This window comes from Bos grunniens, chromosome 10, assembly GCF_055505025.1.
Source record: "Bos grunniens cultivar Pamir isolate PY7600 chromosome 10, Bosgru_T2T1.0, whole genome shotgun sequence".
NCBI classification, from domain to species: Eukaryota; Metazoa; Chordata; class Mammalia; order Artiodactyla; family Bovidae; genus Bos; species Bos grunniens.
Window position 1 is genome coordinate 43,331,683 of NC_141174.1, and position 25,396 is coordinate 43,357,078.

General features: G+C 43.2%; 1 protein-coding gene across 1 annotated transcript in view; it reads left to right on the forward strand.

Annotated features, from left to right (window-relative positions):
- Positions 1 to 18,589: 18,589 nt before the first annotated feature.
- Positions 18,590 to 25,396, forward strand: part of SLC27A2 (solute carrier family 27 member 2) — a 55,853-nt gene continuing 49,046 nt past the window's right edge. The window contains exon 1 of the mRNA XM_086320865.1: positions 18,590 to 19,237. Coding sequence (XP_086176991.1) covers positions 18,760 to 19,237 — 478 coding nt within the window. The 5' untranslated portion in view covers positions 18,590 to 18,759. The remainder of the gene's footprint in view (positions 19,238 to 25,396) is intronic.

Consider the following 25,396-nt stretch of genomic DNA (forward strand, 5'->3'; position numbering starts at 1 on the left):
TTTTTGTGGCTGCCACCAAGGGACACCAGAGGGTGGCCAGTTGGTTTATACCTATGGGTCCCATAGGTCTGTAACCAACAAAAGAAGACTTCTTAAACAGCTGCCATCCCCATGGCTTGGAGAGGAAACAGCAACCCACTCCAGGATTCTTGCCTGGAGAATCCCCTGGACAGAGGAGCCTATCACGCTACACAGTCCATGGGGTCACCAAGAGTGGGACACAACTGAGCAACTAACACTTTCACACTTTCATGCCTCAGCCCAGTCAGAGCTATCATGCCAGCTCATCTCAGTAGCCAGCTAGCAAGTGGGAGGCAGAGAAAGAACAGGATGAAAAGTAGGGGAATCTTGCAGTTTGATACCTGGCGTAGAGTTTCTAGGCCTGTTCCCAAGCCTTCAGATATGTGGCTTTTGGCAGTAAGACTTGCCTGGCTATTGGAATGAGCCTGCAATTGGAAGATACTTAGTTCCTCTAGCCTAATAGGGTCACAAAAGACAATAAGTGATATTAAATAGTACTTTTTGCGAGATTTGCTAAATTAATCAGGGTATGGTATTACCTCTATAATTTCTGAAAATAGTTCCCAGCTCCTAATCTGAGTTAGAATGAATCCTGCTGTTTAGTTTACTTTTCAATTTTGTCCTTTTTTTAAAACTTGTTTTTAAAATCAGGCTCAGACCAAAAACTGAAAGGAGTTAAGATCATTCTTAGTAGAGAAATTTCAATTAACTTTAGGTTTAAAATACAGTCTACTGAATCTTAAAATTAGTTTTAATATTTGCCCTGTATAGCATCTTGCCTGACTTGAGAACATATAGATGAATTCAGGCTTCCATATTGGCTCAAGGGCAAAGAATTTCACCTGCCAATGCAGGAGATTTGATCAAATCCAGGTTTGATCCCTGGGTTGGGAAGCTCCCCTGGAGAAGGAAATGGCAACCCACTCCAGTATTCTTGCCTGGAAAATCCCATGGACGGAGGAGCCTGGCAGGCTACAGTCCATGGGACTGGAAAAGAGTCAGATGTGACTTAGCCACTAAACAACAACGACGACGACTAATAGATTTATTCAGGGTCACTGTCTGTCTCTGTCTGTCTGTCTGTCTGTCTCTCTCTCTGGTATATTAGATTACTGAAAGATGAAGAGGATTCAGCATGAGATTTTTTTTAAGTTAAATTGATATGATCTGAAGAGTAAATCCATTTAAAAGATTTCTGCACTGGGCATGCTCCACAGTTCCTTCCCGGCAGGTTTATCCCTTTCTAGACTTTAGAAACCTTATTCCTAGGACGTTACTGCCATCTAGTGGAAATTGTATTAAATGCTCTCTCAAGGCAAATTTCCTTCCCTACTTTCTCTCCCACCACTCTAATCAGCCATGCATTTCTTTTTCTGTTCCTCCAACTGATAGCTGCCTCCAGTGCACCCAGAATAGAAAATGTTTGGTCAGTCACTAGGGCCGTCTTTGAAATATAGGACTTAGTGCCAACCAAACAGTTCAATCGCTCAGTCGTGTCCGACTCTGAGACCCCAAGGACCGCAGCACACCAGGCCTCCCAATCGATCACCAACTCCAGGAGTCTACTCAAATTCATGTCCATCGAGTTGGTGATGCCATCTAACCATCTCATCCTCTGTCGTCCCCTTCTCCTCCCACCTTCAATCTTTCCCAGTATCAGGGGCTTTTCAAATGAGTCAGTTCCTCGCAACAGGTGGCCAAAGTATTGGAGTTTCAGCTTCAGCATCAGTCCTTCCAATGAGCAGTCAGTCTGATTTCCTTTGGGATGGACTGGTTGGATCTCCTTGCAGTCCAAGGGACTCTCAAGAGTCTTCTCCAACACCACAGTTCAAAAGCATCAATTCTTTGGCGCTCAGCTTTCATTATAGTCCAACTCTCACATCCATACATGACTACCAGAAAAACCATAGCCTTGACTAGATGAACTTTTGTTGGCAAAGTAATGTCTCTGCTTTTTAATATACTTTCAAGATTGGTCATAACTTTTCTTCCAAGGAGCAAGCGTCTTTTAATTTCATGGCTGCAGTCACCATCTGCAGTGATTCTGGAGCCCCCCAAAAAATAATGTCTGTCACTGTTTCCACTGTTTCCCATCTATTTGCCATGAAGTGATGGGACTGGATGTCATGATCTTAGTTTTCTGAATGTTGAGCTTTAAGCCAACTTTTTCACTCTCCTCTTTCACTTTCATCAAGAGGCTCTTTAGTTCTTCACTTTTGGCCATAAGGGTAGTGTCATCCGCATATCTGAATTTATTGATATCTCTCCTGGCAATCTTGATTCCAGCTTGTGCTTCTTCCAGCCCAGCATTTCTCACGATGTACTCTGCATATAAGTTAAATAAGTAGGGTGACAATATACAGCCTTGATGTACTCCTTTCCCAATTTAGAACCAGACTGTTGTTCCATGTCCAGTTCTAACTGTTGCTTCCTGACCTGCATACAGATTTCTCAAGAGGCAGGTCAGGTGGACTGGTATTCCCATCTCTTTCAGAATTTTCCACAGTTTATTGTGATCCACACAGTCAAACTCTTTGGTGTAGTCAATAAAGTAGGTGTTTTTCTGGAACTTTCTTGCTTTTTTGATGATACAATGGATGTTGGCAATTTGATTGCTGGTTCCTCTGACTTTTCTAAATCCAACTTGAACATCTGGAAGTTCATGGTTCATGTACTGTTGAAGCCTGGCTTGGAGAATTTTGAGCATTACTCTGCTAGCCTGTGAGATGAGTACAATTGTGCAGTAGTTTGAGCATTCTTTGGCATTGCCTTTCTTTGGGATTGGAATGAAAACTGACTTTTTCCAGTCCTGTGGCCACTGCTGAGTTTTCCAAATTTGCTGGCATATTGAGTGCAGCACTTTCACAGTATCATCTTTTAGGATTTGAAATAGCTCAACTGGAAATCCATCACCTCCACTAGCTTTGTGTGTAGTGATGCTTCCTAAGATCCCCTTGACTTCACATTCCAGGATGTCTGGCTCTTGGTGACTGATCACACCATCATGATTATCTGAGTTGTGAAGATCTTTTTTGTATAGTTTCTGTGTATTCTTGCCACCTCTTCTTAATATATTCTGCTTCTGTTAGGTCCATACAGTTTCTCTCCTTGATTGTGCCCATCTTTACATGAAATGTTCCCTTGCTATTTCTAATTTTCTTGACAAGACCTCTAGTCTTTCCCATTCTATTGTTTTCCTCTATTTCTTTGCATTGATCACTGAGGAAGGCTTTCTTATCTCTCCTTGCTATTCTTTGGAACTCTGCATTCAGATGGGTATATCTTTCCTTTTCTCCTTTGCCTTTCACTTCTCTTCTTTTCTCAGCTATTTGTAAGTCCTCCTCAGACAACCACTTTGCCTTTTTGCATTTCTTTTTCTTGGGGATGGTCTTGATCCCTTCCTCCTGTACAATGTCATGAACATCTGTCCATAGTTCTTCAGGCACTCTATCAGATCTAATCCCTTGAATCTGTCACTTCCACTGTATAATTGTAAGGAATTTGATTTAGGTCATACCTGAATGGTCTAGAGGTTTTCCCTACTTTCTTCAATTTGAGTCTGAATTTGGCAATAAGGAGTTCACGGTCTGAGCCACAGTCAGCTCCCAGTCTTGTTTTTACTAACTGTATAGAGCTTCTCCATCTTTGGCTGCAAAGAATATGATCAACCTGATTTCGGTGTTGACCATCTGGTGATGTCCATGTGTAGAGTATTCTCTTGTGTTGTTGGAAGAGGGTGTTTGCTATGACCAGTGCATTCTCTCAGCAAAACTCTGTTAGCCTTTGCCCTGCTTCATTCTGTATTCCAAGGCCAAATTTGCCTGTTACTCCAGGTATCTCTTGACTTCCTACTTTTGCATTCCAGTCCCCTATAATGAAAAGGACATCTTTTTGGGGTGTTAGTTCTAGAAGGTCGTGTAGGTCTTCATAGAACCATTCAACTTTAGCTTCTTCAGCATTACTGGTCGGGGCATAGACTTGGATTACTGTGATATTGAATGGTTTGCCTTGGAAACGAACAGAGTTCATTCTGTTGTTTTTGATGTTGCATCCAAATACTGCACTTCGGACTCTTTTGTTGACTGTGATGGCTACTCCATTTCTTCTATGGGATTCTTGCCCACAATAGTAGATATAATGGTCACCTGAGTTAAATTCACCCATTCCAGTCCACTTAATTCGCTGATTCCTAGAATGTCGACATTCACTCTTGCCATCTCCTGTTTGACCACTTCCAATTTGCCTTGATTCACGGACCTAACATTCCAGATTCCTATGCAATATTGCTCTTTCTAGCATGGACTTACAGCCAACAGAACAATATTTCTATTCAGTTAAAAGTGATTTGGCAGAACCACGTGTAAGAGAAAATTACAATTTAAAAATATTTGTGTGAATAAAAAATAATTTTAAAAAATGAAAAACAAAATGTATATGGTATGCTACCTTTTATAATAAAGAAGGGAAAATTTTAAAATATGTGCTTACAGGAATTCCTGAAGGTCCAATGGTTAGTGGCGCTTTCACTACCGTGGATGGCCCAGGTTCAATCCCTGTTTGAACTTTGGGAACTAAAGGACTTTGGCAACTAAAGTGCTGCAAGCTGTAGGGTTCATCCAAAAAAAATGCTTGCAGCATTGTATATCAATTGCATCTCAATCAACCTGGGGGAAATACATTTGCTTATTTTTAAAATGAAATGCAGAAAGAATAAACAAGAAACTAATGGGACTGATTACCTAAAGAGAAAAGAAAGAAATGAGTAGAAAAGATACAGAAAACAATGGAAATACTCTGATTATATATTTGATTTTTGAACCCTGTAAACATTTATATTTTTTAAAGATAAAATTAAACCAACAGGTTGCAGGGACTCTAAATTGAACAGAAAAAAATCAACCTGAGCATGAGAACATCAATAATATGACTACTTACAAGAAGAAAAAAACTATTACAAATAATTTTCTAATGTAAAACTAACTTTCCATCCTTAGGGAGTATTCTAAGGGTAATAAGAACTGTGAGAAAATCTTGAACCTGGTAAGTTTATTGTTGGCAGCAGTAGTAATTCTGAATCTAGTTTTGTGTGTATTTTAAAATGCCAAATAAATATATTGATATTGTTGGAAACAAGTTTTCCAGGAGAGATTTTTTTAAAGTCATGGAATGGGGAAGAAGATGCAAACCGTAAGGCATTGGATTAAGAAATTGGTGGTATTATTACAAATCCATGTTTTTTAAAAGTACTTATTTCCACCTATATGGGAATAGAATCTAAAAAAGAGTAGATATATGTATGAGTGAAGTGAGTGAAGTCTCTCAGTCGTGTCCGACTCTTTGTGACCCTGTGGACTGTAGTCCACCAGGCTCCTCAGTCCATGGGATTCTCCAGGCAAGAATACTGGAGTGGGTTGTCATTTGCTTCTCCAGGGGATCTTCCCGACTCAGGGATTGAACCCAGGTCTCCCACATTGCAGGCAGACGCTTTAACCTCTGAGCCATGAGGGAAGCCTAATATATGTATACTCCAATAAAAATATTTTTTTAACTTGCAGGCATTAAATATATAATAAAAGAAATTTAAGTATGTATTTCCTAGGTTTGTCTGTTGAAAGAGCTTAGAAGCAATGAGTCGCCTGTAACAGGGAGTACACCTTATATCCTGATCTCAGTGTCCAAATGTTACAGTCCAATGGAAGGAAGCAGGGTCCCATGACGAAATAACTGACTCCAGGCTGGAGTCAGGGTTATCCTGGAACATATTCTCATTTCAGAGCATAAGAATGTGCTGAAAGGCTGATCATTCTTGTTGTTATTTAGTCACTAAGTCGTGTCCAACTCTTTTGTGACCACATATGGACTGTAGCCCACTGGGCTCCTCTGTCCACGGGATTCTCCAGGCAAGAATACTGGAGTGGATTGCCATTTACTTCTCCAGGGGATCTTCCTGACCCAGGTATGGAACCTGTGTCTCCCACCCTGGCAGGAGGCTTCTTTACTACTGAGTCACCAGGGAAGCCCCTCAACGGCTAAGGGGGAAAAATGCAAAAGGACATAGAAGCCAGCCAAGATAGACAGCAGAAAATAATTACACATTAAACTCTTTGAAAACCCATGAGTGTATACCCATCCTTAGAAAGAAAGGAAAAAAGAAATGAATGCCAATGAATGCATGCAGAAGGAATAATAAAAACAAGAGATCATTATTCTAGAACCACCTTAGGAATAATAGATTCAGGCAAGAATGATTAAAGCATGCTAAAATCATTCAGTGAAACAGTGGGGCATAAAAGAATGCTTATACAGTCTGAAAGTATCACTCCACAGTGATATAAATTTGTTACAAAGGAAAATATACCTTTACAACACATCTGGCAGCCAGCACTTTGACTAAGTGATTGAACTTAATATGGGTAAAAATTAGCAGGCTCCTCTTGATAAGACACACTGAGAAGGATTCAACATCGTCCCTGTGATATTCCTTCCCAAAATGCCTGGGCTGAATCTATTCTTAAGGAAACATCAGATAAATTCAATTGAAAAACATTCTACAAAACAACTGGCCAGGACTCCAAAAACATCAATGTCATAAAAGACTAAAAGTGACTGGAGAACTGCCCTTGATTAAAGGAGACAAAAAGAGACAGATAATTAAATACAATGTGTAATCTGTGATTGGCTCTTAGATGATTAAAATACTATGAAAGACATTATTGAAATAACTAGGGACATTTAAATAAGTAATTATCTTAGGAAATAATATTAAATATCATATCAGATCATAGAATTGTATCAATTTTAAACTTCCCATGTGTTATAATTCTATTCTAGCCAGATTAGAGAATGCTCTTTTTAGGTGATACATGACGAAGTCTTTGGGAATAAAATGTCACAACGTCTATAACTCTCTCTCAAATGGTTTAGCATGGTCTTGTTCATTAATATGGGCTTCCCAGGTGGCTTAGCAGTAAAGAATCTGCCTGCAATGCAGAAGACGCAGGTTCGGTCCCTGGGTCAGGAAGATCTCCTGGAGAAGGAAATGGCAACCTACTCCAGTGTTCTTGTCTGGGAAATCCCATGGACAGAAAAGCATGGCAGGCTACAGTTCATGGTGCTGCAAAAGAGTCAGACACAACTGAGCAACCAAACAACAAACGTGCTCAGTTGTTCAGTCTTGTCCGATTCTTTGTGACCCCATGGACTATAGCCCACCGAACTCTTCTGTCCATGGGATTTCCCAGGCAAGAATACTGGAGTAGGTTGCCATTTTCTACTCCAAAACAGTAAACTAACATGCATTAACAAACTAGTATGTATCTCAAAAATATAAGAGGTCCTAAAAAATGATTCTATGCTTAGGAGAGAATGTCATGATTGGTTGCCATGGTGCCCAAAAGGTTCCTATATATTCTCTGGAGCATGTCATAAGCATGAAACATGTAGACACAAAAGAGCAAGCTACAAGCTAGAAGATAAAAAGGAAATCCCAGCACCATTAGTTGAGTCAAAACTTTTCTTAGCTAGCTGACCTCCTCCCTTGCAAAGAAATGAGGACAAGATCTGTTTTTCTAGTTATGACGACTAATAGTACTTTTTAAATATTTATTTATTTGGATGCTCAGGGTCTTAGTAACAGCATGCAGGATCTTCAGTCTTCATTGTGGCATCCAGGATCAATTGCAGCATTCGAACTTTTAGTTGTGGCATGTGGGATCTAGTTCCCTGACCAGGAATCAAACCCAGGCCCCCTGCATTGGGAGTGCAGTCTTAGCCACCAGGCCACCAGGGAAGTACCATGACTAACATTGTAATGAAACAAAAGGCAAGTGTGTAGGGGTATATATGTATGTGCTTTAAACTTTCAAGAACTCTGATCATGCCAGAGTCCACTCAGATGGGTAGGAAATAGCTGTAGAGAAGAGCTCTTTAGAGTAAAGCCACTGTAAAAAAAAAAAAAAAAATGCGTGGGCAGTGTGAGGAACACTAGTAGAAATGGAAACTACATGAAAGAGTCAAATGAAAATGCTGGATTAAAAAAAAAACATAATACCAGGAATAAATAATTATTTAGATAAGCTTATCACAGCTGAGGGGGAAACTCAATATATGAAGATAGGTCGAGAAATTCCCCCAATTGAAACACAAAGAATTAAAAAAAGAATGCATAAAAAAGTGTTGAAAAGTGTCAGATGGCCCAGTAAATGAGTAACTGGAGCCATAGAGGGAAAGAGTAAAAACTTAGGGCAGAAGAAATATTTGAAGAGATAATGACAAAAAATTTTCCAAAATTATGAAAGACACCAAACCATAGATCAAAGTTTCATAGAACCCCAAATAAGATAAATTAAATACCATACACACACACACACACACACACACACACACCACTAGTCTGATTACTAAAAACTAAAGATAAAGAAAAAATCATGAAGATAGCCAGAAAAAAAATCAATTACATACAAAAAAAAAAAAAACACACACACACAAAGATACGGAATAAAGGAGTCATGCTCAATCCTATTTGTGTACTCACTGTACAGACTCTAGATATCGTCAGCTACCTCGAAGGAGGAAGAAGTATAGTCACAGATTACTGGACAGTAGGAAAAAGGGAGGATGGGAGCATGCCCTGCAGCTTGGAAGGCATATTTGTGCAGTAGTTCACTTGCATGGTCTTTGGGGACAGACAAACTTTAATTCCATCCTGAATGTCATTGACCAGTCGTGTTCAGTTTTCCTGTCTATCAACCAGAGATAATGATGTGTACTCTGGAGGGGCACTAAGAGAACTATGCTATGCTCTGCTAAGTAGCTTCAGTCGTGTCCGACTCTGTGTGACCCCATAGACGGCAGCCCACCAGGCTCCGCCGTCCCTGGGATTCTCCAGGCAAGAATACTGGAGTGGGTTGCCATTTCCTCCTCCAATGCATGAAAGAGAAAAGTGAAAGTGAATTCGCTCAGTTGCGTCCGACTCTTAGCGACCCCGTGGACTGCAGCCTACCAGGCTACTCTGTCCATGGATTTTCCAGGCAAGAGTAGTGTGGGGTGCCATTGCCTTCTCCGACTAAGTAGACATAAAGCACTCAACAGAGGGTCTGGCATAAAGTCAGTGCTCTGAATTGCAAGCTGAATTATTAGCATCAGTTTTGCACCTATGTCTTAATGAAAACTTCCAAGCAAGTGCAGAGGCTTCAATAAGCTGTCTTGAACTCATCTCAGTGGTCTACTTCTATCTCCTCCCTGCAATATTTTCAACATAGTCTGTGATCAGACCTAACAGCTTTATGTCCAAAAAGCTTTCAAGGAAAATCCAAACTCTTCTACTTGCCATTCATGGTAATTTCTATGCTTTCAGTCATTCCTACTAAATGATGTAACTTAAATTCATCATGGACTACTCTCTTGAATAGAAAGTACATTCTTTCATCTTTGAAGATTCTAAGCAAAATTTATATATGTCCGCATGTTACTAGGGGTTTCCAGGTGGCTCAGTGGGTAAAGAATCTGCCTGCAATATAGGAGACCCAGATTCAATCCCTGGGTGGGGGAGATCCCCTGGAAAAGGAAATGACAACCCACTCCAATATTCTTGCCTGATAAATCCCATGGACAGAGGAGTCTGAAGGGCTACTGTCCATGGAGTGGCAAAGAGTCAGACATGACTTGGTGACTAAACCATCACCACCAAGTCACTAACAGCAATTGCCTCTAAGAGAATCTGAGGGACTTGGGTTCAGGATAGGAGGAGCATTTACTTTGCACAATTTTCTACTCGGACTTTTACTATTCTTATTTTTTTAACCCTGCTTATGTGCTATTTTAAAATAAAAATAATCTTTAAAATTACCAGGAGATAAAAGAAATACAGCAGTTAGAAACTATGCACACCAGAAGGCAACAGTGATATCTTGAAAGTACCAAAAAGATTAGAACTATTCATACCAGAATTCTTTACCCAGTGAAAATACCATTCAGAAATGAAGGTTAAATAAAGACTTTTTCAGAAAAACAAAAGCTGAAAGAATCTATTTCCAGAAGACCTATAGTTCAAGAAATGTTAAGGAGAAGTTCTTCAGACAGAAGGACCATGATACCAAACTTGGATCTATACAAATAATCTTTCCACATAAGTATGGCAATTATAATTTACTAGTGAATAGAAGGTAGTTACCCATAACTGCTGTATATAGTAGTCAGAACTCAGTAGAGACATTGCAATCTGAACAAATGGAAGAGAAACATAAGACAAGCCAATTAATATGTAAGGTTGCAGTCTCCCCTGGAGGCATGGGTTTGAATCCCACTGGAAATGGCAACCCACTCCAGTACTCTTGTCTGGAAAACTCCATGGATGGAGAAGCCTCATAGGCTACAGTCCATGGGGTCACAAAGAGTTGGACACGACTGAGCAACTTCACTTTCTTTCTTTTCTTTCTGACAAGACTATCTTTAGGGCTTCCCAGGTGGCACTAGTGGGAAAGAAATCACCTGCCAATGCAGGGGACACAGAGATGCAGTTTCAGTCCCTGGGTCAGGAAGATCCCCTGGAGAAGGGCATGACAGCCCACTCCAGTATTCTTGCCTGGAGAATCCCATGGACAGAGGAACCTGGCGAGGCTACAGACCATGGGGTCGCAAAAAATTGGATACAACTGAAGTGACTTAGCACGCACACATGCACACCATGCCCATAGTCCCTTTACAGGAAAAACTGCCAAGTTTCCACAGCTGAGTACCTATACAGTGACGGTATTTTGAATTGGGAGACTCCATCCCCCTCCCTCTTCCCACCTCCATGCATCTCCATGAATAAACAGAGCTGACTGGACCAAGACCCTGCACTTTATTCAACTGCAGTTATCTATAGGCTGGACAGCAACCTATGGATATTTGCTTTAAGAATTCTATACGATTGTGTATACAAGTGATTTGTTTGGGCTACCAGATTGTTATCTCAAGAATATGAGCTAGATATTTGGTATCTTGTAATAACCTATAATGGGAAAGAATCTTAAAAAAGAATAGATACATGTATAACTGAATCACTTTGCTATATAGCTGTAACATTCTAAATCAACTATACTTCAATAAAAATATGAATATAAAAAAAGATGAGCTATAAAATTAGGGGTGTAATTGAGCAAGAAGAGAGCCCATACCGAAAGATTTGCAGGGAGAAGAAAATAACCACATGATATAAAGTAATAGAAGACACCATTTTAAGCAGAATCCATGCAGTGGGCTGCGGGGCAATAATTTGAAGATCTGAGAGTTTGTGGGAGGAGCACCATTTAACCCACAACACTTTATATACCAGTGCCTATAGGAGTCATAAAACTGGGGGTGTAGTCCCTACTCCACAACTGACTTGCCGTATCTGACCTTCAGTACATTGGCTAACCTCCCTGGATCTCAATTCACTGACTTGAAATAAGAATAATAATATCTGCCCTACCAGTTTCACTGTGAAATAGTGTTCACCTAGTACACTTTAAATAAATGCTAAATGAATAAATTAGCAAGTGAATGACTGAATAACTGAATTCATGTGGAGGTATTAAGTGTGCCATATCAAAACAGATTTGGAACTCACCAGAAGGTAAGGGCTGAATATTTAGACTTGGGAGCCCTCATCATCAAGAGGAATAGATGAGGCTACCTAGAGAGAAGGAGACAGAGAGAAGAAAGAGTTCCAGAAAAACATCTATTTCTGTTTTATTGACTATGCCAAAGCCTTTGACTGTGTGGATCACAAGAAACTGTGGAAAATTCTGAAAGAGATGGGAATACCAGACTACCTGACCTGCCTCTTGAAAAACCTATATGCAGATCAGGAAGCAACAGTTAGAACTGGACATGGAACAACAGACTGGTTTCAAATAGGAAAAGGAGTACGTCAAGGCTGTATATTGTCACCCTGCTTATTTAACTTCTATGCAGAGTACATCATGAGAAACGTTGGACTGCAAGAAGCACAAGCTGGAATCAAGATTGCTGGGAGAAATATCAATAACCTCAGATATGCAGATGACACCACCCTTATGGCAGAAAGTGAAAAGGAACTAAAGAGCCTCTTGATGAAAGTGAAAGAGGAGAGTGAAAAAGTTGGTTTAAAGCTCAACTTTCAGAGAACTAAGATCATGGCATCTGGTTCCATCACTTCATGGCAAATAGATGGGGAAACAGTGGAAACAGTGTCAGACTTTATTTTTGGGGGGCTCCAAAATCACCGCAGATGGTGATTGCAGCCATGAAATTAAAAAACGCTTACTCCTTGGAAGGAAAGTTATGACAAACCTAGATAGCATATTAAAAGCAGAGGCATTACTTTGCCAACAAAGGTCCTTCTAGTCAAGGCTATGGTTTTTCCAGTGGTCATGTATGGATGTGAGAGTTAGACTGTGAAGAAAGCTGAGCACCAAAGAATTGATGCTTTTGAACTGTGGTGTTGGAGGACTCTTGAGAGTCCCTTGGACTGCAAGGAGATCCAACCAGTCCATCCTAAAGGACATCAGTCCTGGGTGTTCATTGGAAAGACTGATGCTGAAGCTGAAACTCCAGTACTCTGGCCACCTCATGCGAACAGTTGACTCACTGGAAAAGACCCTGATGCTGGGAGGGATTGGGGGCAGGAGGAGAAGGGGACGACAGAGAATGAGATGGCTGGATGGCATTACCAACTCAATGGACATGAGTTTGGGTAAACTCTGGGAGTTGGTGATGGACAGGGAGGCCTGGTGTGCTGCAATTCATGGGGTTGCAAAGAGTCAGACACAACTGAGCGACTGAACTGAACTGAATCAGAAGGTTATGGGAACATTCCTTTCGTGTGAAGTCTACATGAAAGTCCAATGTGTGAAAAATACACACAGAGCTCCTCTGTCTGGAGCTAGATAAGGTCCAAGAGCCCTAGTCCCTGCTCTGTAATCACTTCTCAGCAGCTCCTCAGAAGTCCTCAGGCTCCGCTGAACAGTTGGGAAACCACTGGGTTAAATCAGTGGTTCCTAATGTGTAGTCCCTGGACTGTCAGCTATAGCATTTCTGGTAACTTCTTAGAAATGTGAATTCTTTGGCTCCACCCAAGAATGAATCAGAAATTCTGGAGATGAGGCTTAGCAAGCTGTGTTTTAGCATGTTGTCCAGGTAATTTTGACACTCATAAAGTTTGAGAACCATGTAATAGGAAGGCAGACCATCTGCCTTTGAGGACTTCCCTCGTGGCTCAGTGGTAAAGAATCTGCCTGCCAATGCAGGAGACATGGGTTCAATCCCTGATCCAGGAAGATTCCACATGCCTCAGAGGAACTAAGCCCATACACCACAGCGATTGAGCCTGTGCTCCAGAGCTCAGGAGCTGCAACAAGAGAAGCTACTGCAATGAGAATCCTGGGCACCACAACTACAGAGTAGCCCCTACTCACCACAACTGGAGAAAATCTTGCACAGCTACAAAGATCCAGCACAGTCATAAATAAATAAATTTTTTAAATAAAATAATTAGGAAAATTCTTTAAAAAATAAATAAACCTTCTCCAATACTTTGGCTACCTGGTGCAAAGAGTTGACTCATTGGAAAAGACCCTCCCTGATGCTGTGAAAGATTGAGGGCAGAAGGAGAAGGGGGTGACAGAAGATGAGATGGCTGGATGGCAACAATGAACATGAGTTTGAGCAAACTCCAGGAGATAGTGAAGGACAGGGAAACCTGGCCATAAAGGTCAAAAAGAGTTGCACATGACTTAACAACCGAATAACAACAACGAAGAACATTTGAGGTTGGGACTCAGGACACTGGGGCTTCCCAAGTGGCATTAGTGGTAAAGAATCCACCTACTAATGCAGGAGACCTAGGTTTTGATCCCTGGGTCAGGAAGATCCTCTGGAGAAGAAAATGGCAACCCAGTTCAGTATTCTTGCCTAGAGAATCCCATGGACAGAGGTGCCTGGCAGCTACAGTCTATGGGGTCACAAGGAGTCGGACATAGCTGAAGCAACTTAGCACACACACTGGGGACATGATTGGATTTGGGAACTGCCACTTGGAGTCTTTCTCTAAGACACCAGCAGGGATGGACGGATGAGGGTGAAGCATCAGGAAAGTCCTGACCAACGCTAGCAGGTGTCAACATGTGCTCCAGTTACCATGTCTATCTCCTGAATTCTTCTTGCAGTGACTCAGAATAGATCAGAAGAGAGTGAGGATTTTCAGTAACCTAGTGCTCGGAGAAGGCAATGGCACCCCACTCCAGTACTCTTGCCTGGAAAATCCCATGGATGGAGGAGCCTGGTAGGCTGCAGTCCATGGGGTCTCGAAGAGTCAGACACGACTGAGTGACTTCACTTTCACTTTTCACTTTCACGCATTGGAGAAGGAAATGGCAACCCACTCCAGTGTTCTTGCCTGGAGAATCCCAAGGACGGGGGAGCCTGGTGGGCTGCCATCTATGGGGTCGCACAGAGTCAGACATGACTGAAGTGACTTAGCAGTAGCAGTGCTCTGAGGGGAGCCTGGTGGGCTTCCATCTATGGGGTCACACAGAGTCGGACATGACTAAAGTGACTTAACAGCAGCAGCAGTGCTCTGTGGGGCTTCCCTGATGGTTCAGCTGGTAAAGAATCTGCCTGCAACGCAGGAGACCCCAGTTCAATTCCTGAGTCAGGAAGATCCCCTGGAAAAGGGATAGGCTACCCACTCCAGTATTCTTAGGCTTCCCTGGTGGCTCAGATGGTAAAGAATCCGCCTGCAGTGCAGGAAACCTGGGTTCAGTCCCTGGGTTGGGAAGATTCCCTGGAGGAAGACATGGCAACCCACTCTAGTATTCTTGCCTGGAGAATCCCTATGGACAGAGAAGCCTGGTAGGCTACAGTCCATGGGGTCACAGAGAGTCAGACACAACTGAGTGACTAAATACAACAGAGTGCCCTGTGAAGAAAGTTTAAGAAAAAGAGGAGTCTAAGAGTCTGCATTGAAGTGACTGGTCAGGAAGGAACCAGACTCTCAATGAAGGTAACAGGCTCAGAGGACATGGGAGCATGAAAGAGGAGGGAACTAGGTGGCTTCATTAAGGGTGTGGGGTGAGGACGCGCCATGATTGAGACCTCAGTGATGAAACAATCCTGACTTAATATCCAAGAGATTTGGTTGTAATTCATGTATCACTGTTGAATTTGTATTTTTAAATGTTCAAACTTACATAGAAACAATATCTATAGACAAAAAAACAATAAAAGTTGTATTTATTCTGCATTCAAAAATATTTGAAGTTCTATCTTTTGTATATGTTGGTATAATGTAGTCTTCATCCTTCCTTGAAAAGGTCTATACTTTTCTTTTGGTGTATATTTTTCCTTTTTGTGTATATTTTCGTGGTAAAATACACATAAAATTAACCATCTTAAACATTTTTGAGTAAACAGTTCAGTTATATTTGCCTTTTTAATGCTGAAAAATGTCCTTTTTTCATGAAATAGTAGTAAAAACAGACTATAGTTGGCTGGGGGAGCTAAGTTTTCTTGAAAATTTTTTAAGTTGGTACTTTATTTTGAAATGCTACTGGACTGAGAAAACCAGAAATCTGTGACCCATTACCTTAAATCCCTTAAGTTGGGATTTAGAGGGACAGAGAGTTCAGGGGTGGAAATAGGCAAGAACAGTCATACAGAGAGGAATATGCAGGGCATTTTTTTGAAAGGTATAGACCAGATTCATCAAAACACAGTGCGATTACGTTTTGATCCATTTTCAAATGCTTAGTGCCTAATGATGTCCGGCTCATAGGAGAAACTCAACACAGATTTGTTAACTGAGTGCAGTGAAAGTTCAAGTCAGTATCAGAAGAGCCAGAAAATAAAGTTTGAACTTCATTTTATAAACCAGAGCTGCCACCGCAGATGTTTCTAGAATGCGTAACCAATGTGCTAAGCTACCAATCTTCTCCCTCCACCTGGGAGCCAGGTAGGACCCAGGGCGTCTAGCCAGCTCTAGCCTAGATGTGTTCTGGTATGCTGTACAAATATGACAGTTGTCTATAGACACCATGAGTGGAAGTGGGTGGGAGGCGATGAGGCAGTCACTGAAGATAACTGGGCATTGGAGAGAGGATTGATGTTAGCAGCATTTCCACGAAGACCATCAGGCTGGTGGGAGACCACTAAGCGGAGCCCAAGTTGGAAGGTAGAATCATTGGTAAAAAGAGTTCTAAGATATATATAACAAACATTAAATATCTCTCCAAATTTATTTCTTCTCCCCACTTCCTTTTTAATAAGACCCTGATTTTTCCATAGTATGGTGTACATGGAATTGACTTTACCCTCAGCTCCATGAATGAGCCCTGACTGGCTTAAATCAATCAGTGCTTCTCTTCCCCCATCCCACAAAGACAGACACATATCCCAGGAAGAGCTTGCTTTCTTCTTTATCTTTCCTTCTTTTCTTTTTTTCTTTCCTTCTTTCTAATGAGGACTTTTAAGGAAAAGTTTCTTACATTTCTGTCTGAAGTCAGCACAGGAAACAGGTCACTCTAAGGGGCTGGCAGCCATCTTTGGACCATGAGGGAAGAGCTTACCGGAGAAAGGAGTTGATGGAGCAGAGAAATGGAGAAAGGGAAACTTGGTCCAGATCTCAGTACTTTTAAGCCATAGAGGAAGGCTTACCTGAAGCCCTGCCCTGGACCCTGAGTTTTAAATTCCCATGTCTGCTTAAGCCAGTTTGGGTCTTGTTTCTCTTTCATTTGCCACTGAAAAACTATGGATGCACAAGGCTAAAGTGAAGAGAGGAGAAAGTGGGCATTTGGGGCAATCAAGCACTCTGAAGAAGGAGTGACTGTTTAAGGACAAGACAAGAGAGGTCGGTCGAGGAGGCTATGCTGAAGTGACTGGTCATGAAGGAACCGGTGGCATTGGGCTGGAAAAGGAGGGCTGGATCTAGCTTTAACATGAAAAGAAGAGGTGCACACCTGAATGGTTTCTGTCCTGGCTTCTGCTTTAACACTACAACCTTCCCCTAAGGGATAACCAAGTCCAGGGGATCCTTCCCCCTCTTACCCCCAAGGGAAATGATGCAACCAGTCATTAGACAATAGCTGGTTTAGAGCTATTGTCTAATGAAAAAGAGAAAGGGTTGTTGCAACAGGTTCAGGGATTTAAAAAGGAGGATTAAACAGAAATGAGGGAAGGGGAGTTTGTGATAGGAGGTGGGGGGAGAAAACTGCTAAAGAAAGAAGAAAATAAGAGAACAGCGTAACACATTGCGGTTAATAAAGCAATGGGCCCAGGACCAAACAGATACACCAATTCCCAAATCTGAAGCATCACTTATCAGCTGTCTTAATTCACCTCTCTAAGTGTCCCTTTCCTGTCTATAAATGAGCTTGAAAATTTCACCTTTAGATGACTGTGAGGCTCCAAAAATATCATACAAGGAAGCCCATAGCAGAGAGGGGTAGGCATTCATTACTCCTGGTTGTCGCATAGAATAAAATGAATGAACAGCAGGAAGACAGGCGAGGAAGAGAGGAAAATGCTGCTTTATTTAAATTCTGACCTTCCTCTATAGCAAGGAGCCAGGGTTCATTCGGTACAGAAGCAGCACTCGAGGAAGTGAAAAGAAAGGATGACACTCAAAGAAATGGCTTCTGAAAAATGCCAGCGTTTGCTTCATTTTCTCTGCGTTGTGCTTGTTTCTCACGGAACCATTTAGTAAACCGAACTGAATTGGACTGACTATACTTGAGAATTTTCAATATACGGCAGGGGGAGGGGGGCACTTAAAGAACAACGTATCATAACAAATCAAAACTGCCCCGAAGCTTGATTTCATGTACCAAAGTGTGGCGCCACCTCCAGCCTAATCTGGGCTAGCTGGGCCCCGCATGACGTCTCGGATTAGAGCGCTTCACGCACTGCCCCCCGGGCTGGGATGAGCTGGAGGCGTCAATCGAAGGCGCTTTTGTTCACCCTTGAATTCTTTATCACTAGAGCCTGCCTGGCAATTAGCTCCGGGTTTGGCTGGGGTCTGGACGTAGGTAGGGGGAATGGGGCGGGGTCCGGCGGCGGGGGTGGGGAGGGGGGCGGGAGGTGCAAGGGGCGGCGTGGGGGGCGTGGCGGAAAGCAAATGTGAGAAACAAAGAGAGACCAGGCGGAAAGCCCCTGAGACCAGGAAGGAGAGATGCGATTCTGATTTGGCAGTGGCACCTGCTACCCGCTACTAGGAAATCATAGGACTGTTCTCGTATTTATAAGGCACTTTATTGGTAATAACCATCGGTCATCTCTAAAAGGTACACTAGCGCTCCGCCTGTATTATCCCCTCTAATCTTCTCAGCGTCTTCTAAGGCGTCTTACGGTCACCATTTTTATAAGGTCACACCGTCGGGGAGCCCAGCTTTGCCCCCAGGCCGCCGCGCTCGGGCGGGGAGGTGGCCGAGGCCTCAGCGAGCCGCCGAGCCGCCCTCCCAGCCAGCGGAGGACCGCCGGGGCGGGGCATACGCGCAGGTTACTGCACCCCCACGAAGGGGCAGGCTCAGCCGGCCTGTCACACCCAACAGCCAGCACCCCAGCTCCTTCTGCCAGAGATCCCGCAGCGGTGCGCGGGCGGCCCAAAAGCTCCACCGTCGCCCCCTCCTCGCTGTGCATCCCCGCACCGCCCGCAGCCCTAGAGAAGCCCATTCCGCCGCCGCCCTGCACGCTCGAAGTGCGCCCACCGCCCTGGAGGGGGTAGGGGGCTCCGCCGCCGTCATGTTGCCAGTCGTCTACGCGGTTCTGGCGGGGTTGCTGATGCTCCCGCTGCTGGTGAACCTCTGCTGCCCTTACTTCTTCCAGGACTTGCGCTACTTCCTGCTGGTAGCCGGCGTGGCCCAGCGGGCGCGCAGCAATGGGAAGCGCCGTCCGGTGCGCACCATCCTCTACGCCTTTCTGGAGAAAGTGCAGCAGACTCCACACAAGCCTTTCCTGCTCTTCCGCGACGAGACGCTCACCTACGCGCAGGTGGACCGACGCAGCAACCAAGTGGCTCGGGCGCTGCGCGACCACCTCGGCCTGCGGCAGGGAGACTGCGTGGCAATTTTCATGGGCAATGAACCAGCTTACATATGGCTGTGGCTGGGACTGATCAAGCTGGGCTGTGCCATGGCGTGCCTCAACTACAACATCCGCGGGAAGTCCCTGTTGCACTGCTTTCAGTGCTCTGGAGCGAAGGTTCTACTGGTCTCACCAGGTGAGCCTGGGGACCACCTCACCCTGGCACTGGGCTCCTTCTCTTCTTGACAGCCTGGCATAGGGGTTGCGGGGGACGAGGGTTCAGATCAGAACTAGAGATGTAGAGAGAGGGGATGGCAACCCTTCCTCCAAACGCTAATTAATGGTTATTAGAACCTTCTGTTGTAGAAGCTGATCAAGCCAGATATTATGTGAATCACCGTACATGTAGTGTTGCTGGTAATACAACAGATAGGGTTGACTTTGTAGATGAGACCAGTCAGACCAGAGAGGTGAAGCTTTATGTCCCAGATCACAGAATTGGGAGGAGGGGGTTAACTAGATCTGTCTGCCTCCAGAATTCAAGGTCCTAGCTGGTGCTGACAATATCTGCATTAAAATCCAGAGGGTCTAGAGTGTGAAATCTAGAGGATCCAGAGAGACTGTTCCCTCTGCTCCTTGATTGACTGTATAATCCTGGGAAAGTCACTTTCCCCCTCCATATCTTGGTTTCCTCCTCTGTGATGGTCTTCAAGACTGCTTCCAGCTCTCAAATTCTGTTAGCCTCCCTGGATTCTCACTGCAGAAAGAGAGAATCCACCTGATCCCCAAGAAGACTTTGATCACCTGCTGCAAGCCCTAGTGAGCCCTCATTACGTTTATAGCAACAGTGACCTTTGGTTCTGTAGTTGCCTCCTGCAGCTTTTCAACAAGACCTGAAATGGTAACTTCATGCTCCAGTGATGACCAGGTCAGGAAGAATCCGAGAACCTGTTACCCAAAGGACTAGCTGGTTTTCCTATCCCAGGAAGCTTGTCCCTACATTTGAATAAGGACCAAGGATTGCTTTTCACTCTCTCAGTAAGAGGAGGGCTAAACAGGTGTGGGCTAAAAGATGTGGGGAAGTAGGGAGCCAGGAAGTCTCACCTTTCTGGAATGTCTTTCTTTCTGTGCCAAGCTCTATGCTGGATGCTTTTATTACCCTGAGAATTAATATATCATTACCCCCTGTCACACAGCTGAAGAAACTGAGGCTTAAAATTCCAACCTAGGTCTGTCTAGTTTCAGAGCTCATGACTCTCCCTACACCATGCTACCTTTCTCTTCACAAATGAAAAGTGTTAGAGCTGGAACAGACTAAGCATCCATCTTTTCTCCGCCTTCATTTCATAGTTGAGGACTCTGAAGTACACTAAGGAGTTTGCCTAGTTACAGTAAGTCAACATGTCTATTCATTTTGGGAAGCCAGGAAACTACACACCTGTTTCATCAGACATAAATAATCCAAAAAGAAATGAAGGCTTTGCATAAAAGCTGAAAAGCAAAGGGGTAATTTTAAAGGCATTATTTGAGGGCTTCCCATGTGGCATAGTGGTAAAGAATCCACTTGCCAATGCAGGAGAGGCAAGAGACTCAGGTTCAACTCCTGGGTCGGGAAGATACGCTGGAGAAGAGCATGGCTACCCACTCCAGTATTCTTGTCTGGAGAACCCCATGGACAGAGGAGCCTGGTGGGCTACAGTCTATGGGGTCACAAAGAGTTGAACACAACTGAGTGCCTGAGCACACGCGTGCACGCGCGCGCACACACACACACACACACACATTGTTTGAAAGGGATAGCTTTTTGAAGAAAATTCCCAACAATTTCTAGTTGCCTGGGAAAAGAGACAACTTCACTATTTAGTAACTGCAAGACTCTCTTAAACCCATTTACCACTTGATTCAGAGGAAAGTTATTAACACAGTGATCTGTGTACTTCAGGAGGTATTTAAGTACTTCTTTTCCTGCATATTATTCCAGGTCCCCTCGTGAGGAAGTCAAGGCCTGGGAGTTTTGTTGACAAAGAAGCTTCGATTTAAATGACTATACTGGAGTTTGGTTCTGTAATCAAATCAGGAATACAACCAGATATCTCCCTTTTTGCCCAGGCAACAGTCTTCTGTCACTGAGTATTATGCTTTGGTCAGCATATGTAGATAGTATAATGAAATTCCAACATTCAGGTCAAATTTGAATGACTTTCCAGTGGACCTACAGCACTCTGACAGTAAACTGACCTTTGAGAGAAGCCATACATTTGAAAACCATTCTGTTTTTCCAAATCACTGAGAAACTGTTACACCACATGCAGAATTGCACTCTGATCCGAAACAGTTACTGCCATGGGGGGTAACAGAGTCCAAAGTTGCATGCTGGTTAGTAAACATGCCCATGTGCAAATGTGTTGAATGGACTGATTCTTCAAATTCTTTAAAGTTGGAAAGAATCTTAGAGATATCCTAAGATTAACAAGTGTGTTATATAACAAGTGTGTTGTTTATATAACTCTTAACAAGTGTGTTGCTGCTGCTGCTGCTAAGTCACTTCAGTCGTGTCCGACTCTGTGCGACCCCATAGACGGCAGCCCACCAGGCTCCGCCGTCCCTGGGATTCTCCAGGCAAGAACACTGGAGTGGGGTGCCATTTCCTTCTCCAATGCATGAAAGTGAAAAGTGAAAGTGAAGTCACTCAGTTGTGTCAGACTCTTCTCGACCGCATGGTCCACAGCCTACCAGGCTCCTCCATCCATGGGATTCTCCAGACAAGAGTACTGGAGTGGGGTGCCATTGCCTTCTCCTAACAAGTGTGTTATACTTCAGTAAAAGAGTTTAGAAGAGTCACTTTAATGACTGGAAGGATCACCTGGGGAGCTCATTTTAAAAAACAATTTCCTGAGCCTCATCCCCCCAAAAACACTGATTCAGCAGGACCGTGGGGGAGGCAGGAAAGTATATTTTTCAGCAAGCCCCATCCCACTCCTAGATGATTTGGAAGCAGATCATCTAAGGAATAGGCTTTGAGTCTGGTAATTCCCACTTTGTTTAATAGTTGTTTGTTTAATAGTTGAATGAACGAAGGCCCAGAGGAGTGATATCAATTGCCCAGGGTCAGAGAGAGCTGGAGACAGAACCCAATTATTTTTGTCTCACTTCTAGGATGCTTTTTATATTCTATTATGCCATCTAAACAGGGGACAGAAAGATGAGAAGTTTTACAAATGTTGGAGAGGTGACAATTCAACAGAGTTTGATTCTTTACTTCAAATTTCAACCTCAGAGCTCATGGGTTTCTTGAGTTTCAACTGTGTCAAATTCTGGAGCATATACAAAGGACTGGCACAGTGGTGTTTATGATGAAGATTGATCCCCTTGTCATGAATTTGGGGGACTCTTCACAAAGCTTAACAGGGCTCAGTCCTGTCAGGCATTTCAGTGCCCAATTTTTTTCATCAGAACTTACTATATTTAGAGAAAACCAAAGACTCACAACACCTCCCTGCATCAATCAGAAACACCCATCTCCCAGAAAACAGGATTTTCTCTGTGTGGTGCATTTCAGGATCCTTCTCCATAGACGACTCTAATGTAAGTAATCACATGGTAAAATTACCTTCAGCTATTGGAACCTCCATCAGTGTTGTAGTTGATAGAAACCAATTTATTGGGCCAGTAGTTTTTCAAGCAGTTTCCCAAAACAGGTAAGACGGGAAGCCATACTTAATTTCATATAACATAGAATATTTTTTTAAAAAAAGAGTCCCCCAAATAGTGAATTTGCTTTGTTTCCATTTATGCTAACATTATGGCACCCCATTCCAGTACTCTTGCCTGGAAAATCCCATGGACAGAGGAGCCCGGTAGGCTGCAATCCATGGGGTCACTAGGAGTCAGACACGACTGAGCAACTTCACTTTCACTTTCCACTTTCATACATCGGAGAAGGAAATGGCACCCCACTCCAATGCTCTTGCCTGGAGAATCCCAGGGACAGGGGAGCCTGGTGGGCTGCCGTCTATGGGATCGCACAGAGTCGGACACGACTGAAGTGATTTAGCAGCAAGATTGTTGCTAACCTAGCTCTTCTCCTGGAAGGATAACTCCTTCATTAGCTCACTGGCCAGGTCTACCTTGCATGGCTCAACCAATCATGCACAGCACCCCCAGTGTTGATACTACTCTTGTATAAGGCTTTAGTAACAAAGATGGGCTTCCCAGGTGGCGCTCGTGGTAAAGAGCCCACCTGCCCATGCAGGTAGACATAAGAGACCTAGGTTTGATTCCTGAGTTGGAAAGATCCCTTGGATCACAGCAACCCACTCCAGTATTCTTGTCTGAAGAATCCCATGGACAGAACAGCCTGGCAGGCTGCAGTCTATAGGCGCACAGAGAGTCGGAGATGACTGAAGCGCGTAGCATGCATGCAACAATTAAAGATACTTTGTGTTTCAAGATTGAGATCCAGAGAAGTGATAAAATGTTCCCAATTATCTTTGACCTGGTCTTTCAGGGTTGTAAAAAATAAAATTTGACCTCCTTTAAACAATGTGATAAGATAAAATGTTTCCAATAGCTTTCAAAAGTATTGCATTATTGAAAGTTCTAAAAGAGGAGAACATTCTAAAACTAATGTCAGGACCAAAGAGAACTCTTGTCAAATAAACTTTTGAGGTTAGATGCAGAAAAGCAGATGGTATAACAATTTGATATCATATCAAGAAACATTTCCCACAAGGTACAAGCTAGTTGTCCTGGTGGGAGGCAGAGAGAAAAAGCTAAATTAGTTTAAGGATCTTACAGTCCAGTTGAAGAACTAAGTCACATGTTATTGGAATGATGAGGAGAATGTGGTAAGTATACTGGGAGGGCTTCAGGATGCTGTAGAAGAAAAAGAAGAGAGGATGAATGTTTCTTGGGGGCATTGACAACAGAGCTGCTGCTGCTGCTAAGTTGCTTCAGTCATGACTGACTCTGTGTGACCCCATGGTCAGCAGCCCATCAGGCTCCTCTGCCCAGGGGATTCTCCAGGCAAGAATACTGGAATGGGTTGCCATTTCCTTCTCCGTGACAACAGAGCGTAGGTAAGTGCAATTGGGGAGCAGGAATTCTAGGCAGGAGGAGCCCAGAGGCATTTTTCCTCAGGTCTCCAACTCACTCCAGTATTCTTGCCTGGAGAATCCCATGGACAGAGGAGCCTGGCAGGCTTCAGACCACAGGGTCACAAGAGTCAGACATGACTTAATGACTAAACCACCACCAACACAATGAGATGCTTTGTTAAAGAGTTTTACTATGTAAGGACTACAGTAGGCTGGGCTTAAGTGTTAGTCATTTTTAAACTGTTTACTGAGGAAACTCTACTATAGAGAAAATAGGACTCAGAAAACCCAAGGAATGGCCAACAGTGGTGGCCTCAGACTCATGCAAGGAGATAATTTTCTAGTGCAAACTTCAGTCAAGAATCAGGGCATAGATATAGCCTCTCCATTCCTCTTCTGGGCTGCTCAAGAAGTAACTTAGGTGTGTTGCAACTTAGGTGTGTTGCTTCAATGTACTTTGTCTCAACAGGTTACAGTTCTCTCATATATCTTTGAATAACGCCTTAGTAATACCTAGCACATAGTCGTCACTCAGTAAATATTTGTGGCATTAATCAGTTCAGTTCAGTCGCCCAGTCGTGTCCAACTCTTTGTGACCCGATGGACTGCAGCGCACCAGGCCTCCCTGTCCATCACCAACTCCTGGAGTTTACTCAAACTCATGTCCGTTGAGTCGGTGATGCCATCCAACCACCTCATCGTCTGTCGTCCCCTTCTCCTCCCACCTTCAGTCTTGCCCAGCATCAGGGGCTTTTCCAATGAGTCAGTTCTTTGCATCAGGTGGCCAAAGTATTGGAGTTTCAGCTTAAGCATCAGTCCTTCCAATGAATAGTCAGAATTGATTTCCTTTAGGATGGACTGGTTGGATCTCCTTGCAGTCCAAGGGACTCTCAAGAGTCTTCTCCAATACCACAGTTCAAAAGCATCAATTCTTCAGCATTCAGTTTTCTTTATAGTCCAGCTCTCACATCCATACATGACTACTGGGAAAACCATAGCTTTGGCTAGACAGACTTTTGTTGGTGGCATTAATAAGTTGCATTAAAAAAAAAGTTCCATTATTTTGGTTGGTTGTAACAAGCTTTCTTCTTTGAAGTTTAAGAACTATTGGGATGGTCATGAGGGCATGAAAAAAAAATGATGTTAAAACAGTCAAATATATCCTGATTTGAGAAAATCCATTTAGACCCAATCTGCCCCAGGCCCAGCCTCTCCCTACCACAGACTTTTAAAAAAAATTTTTTAATATAAATTTATTT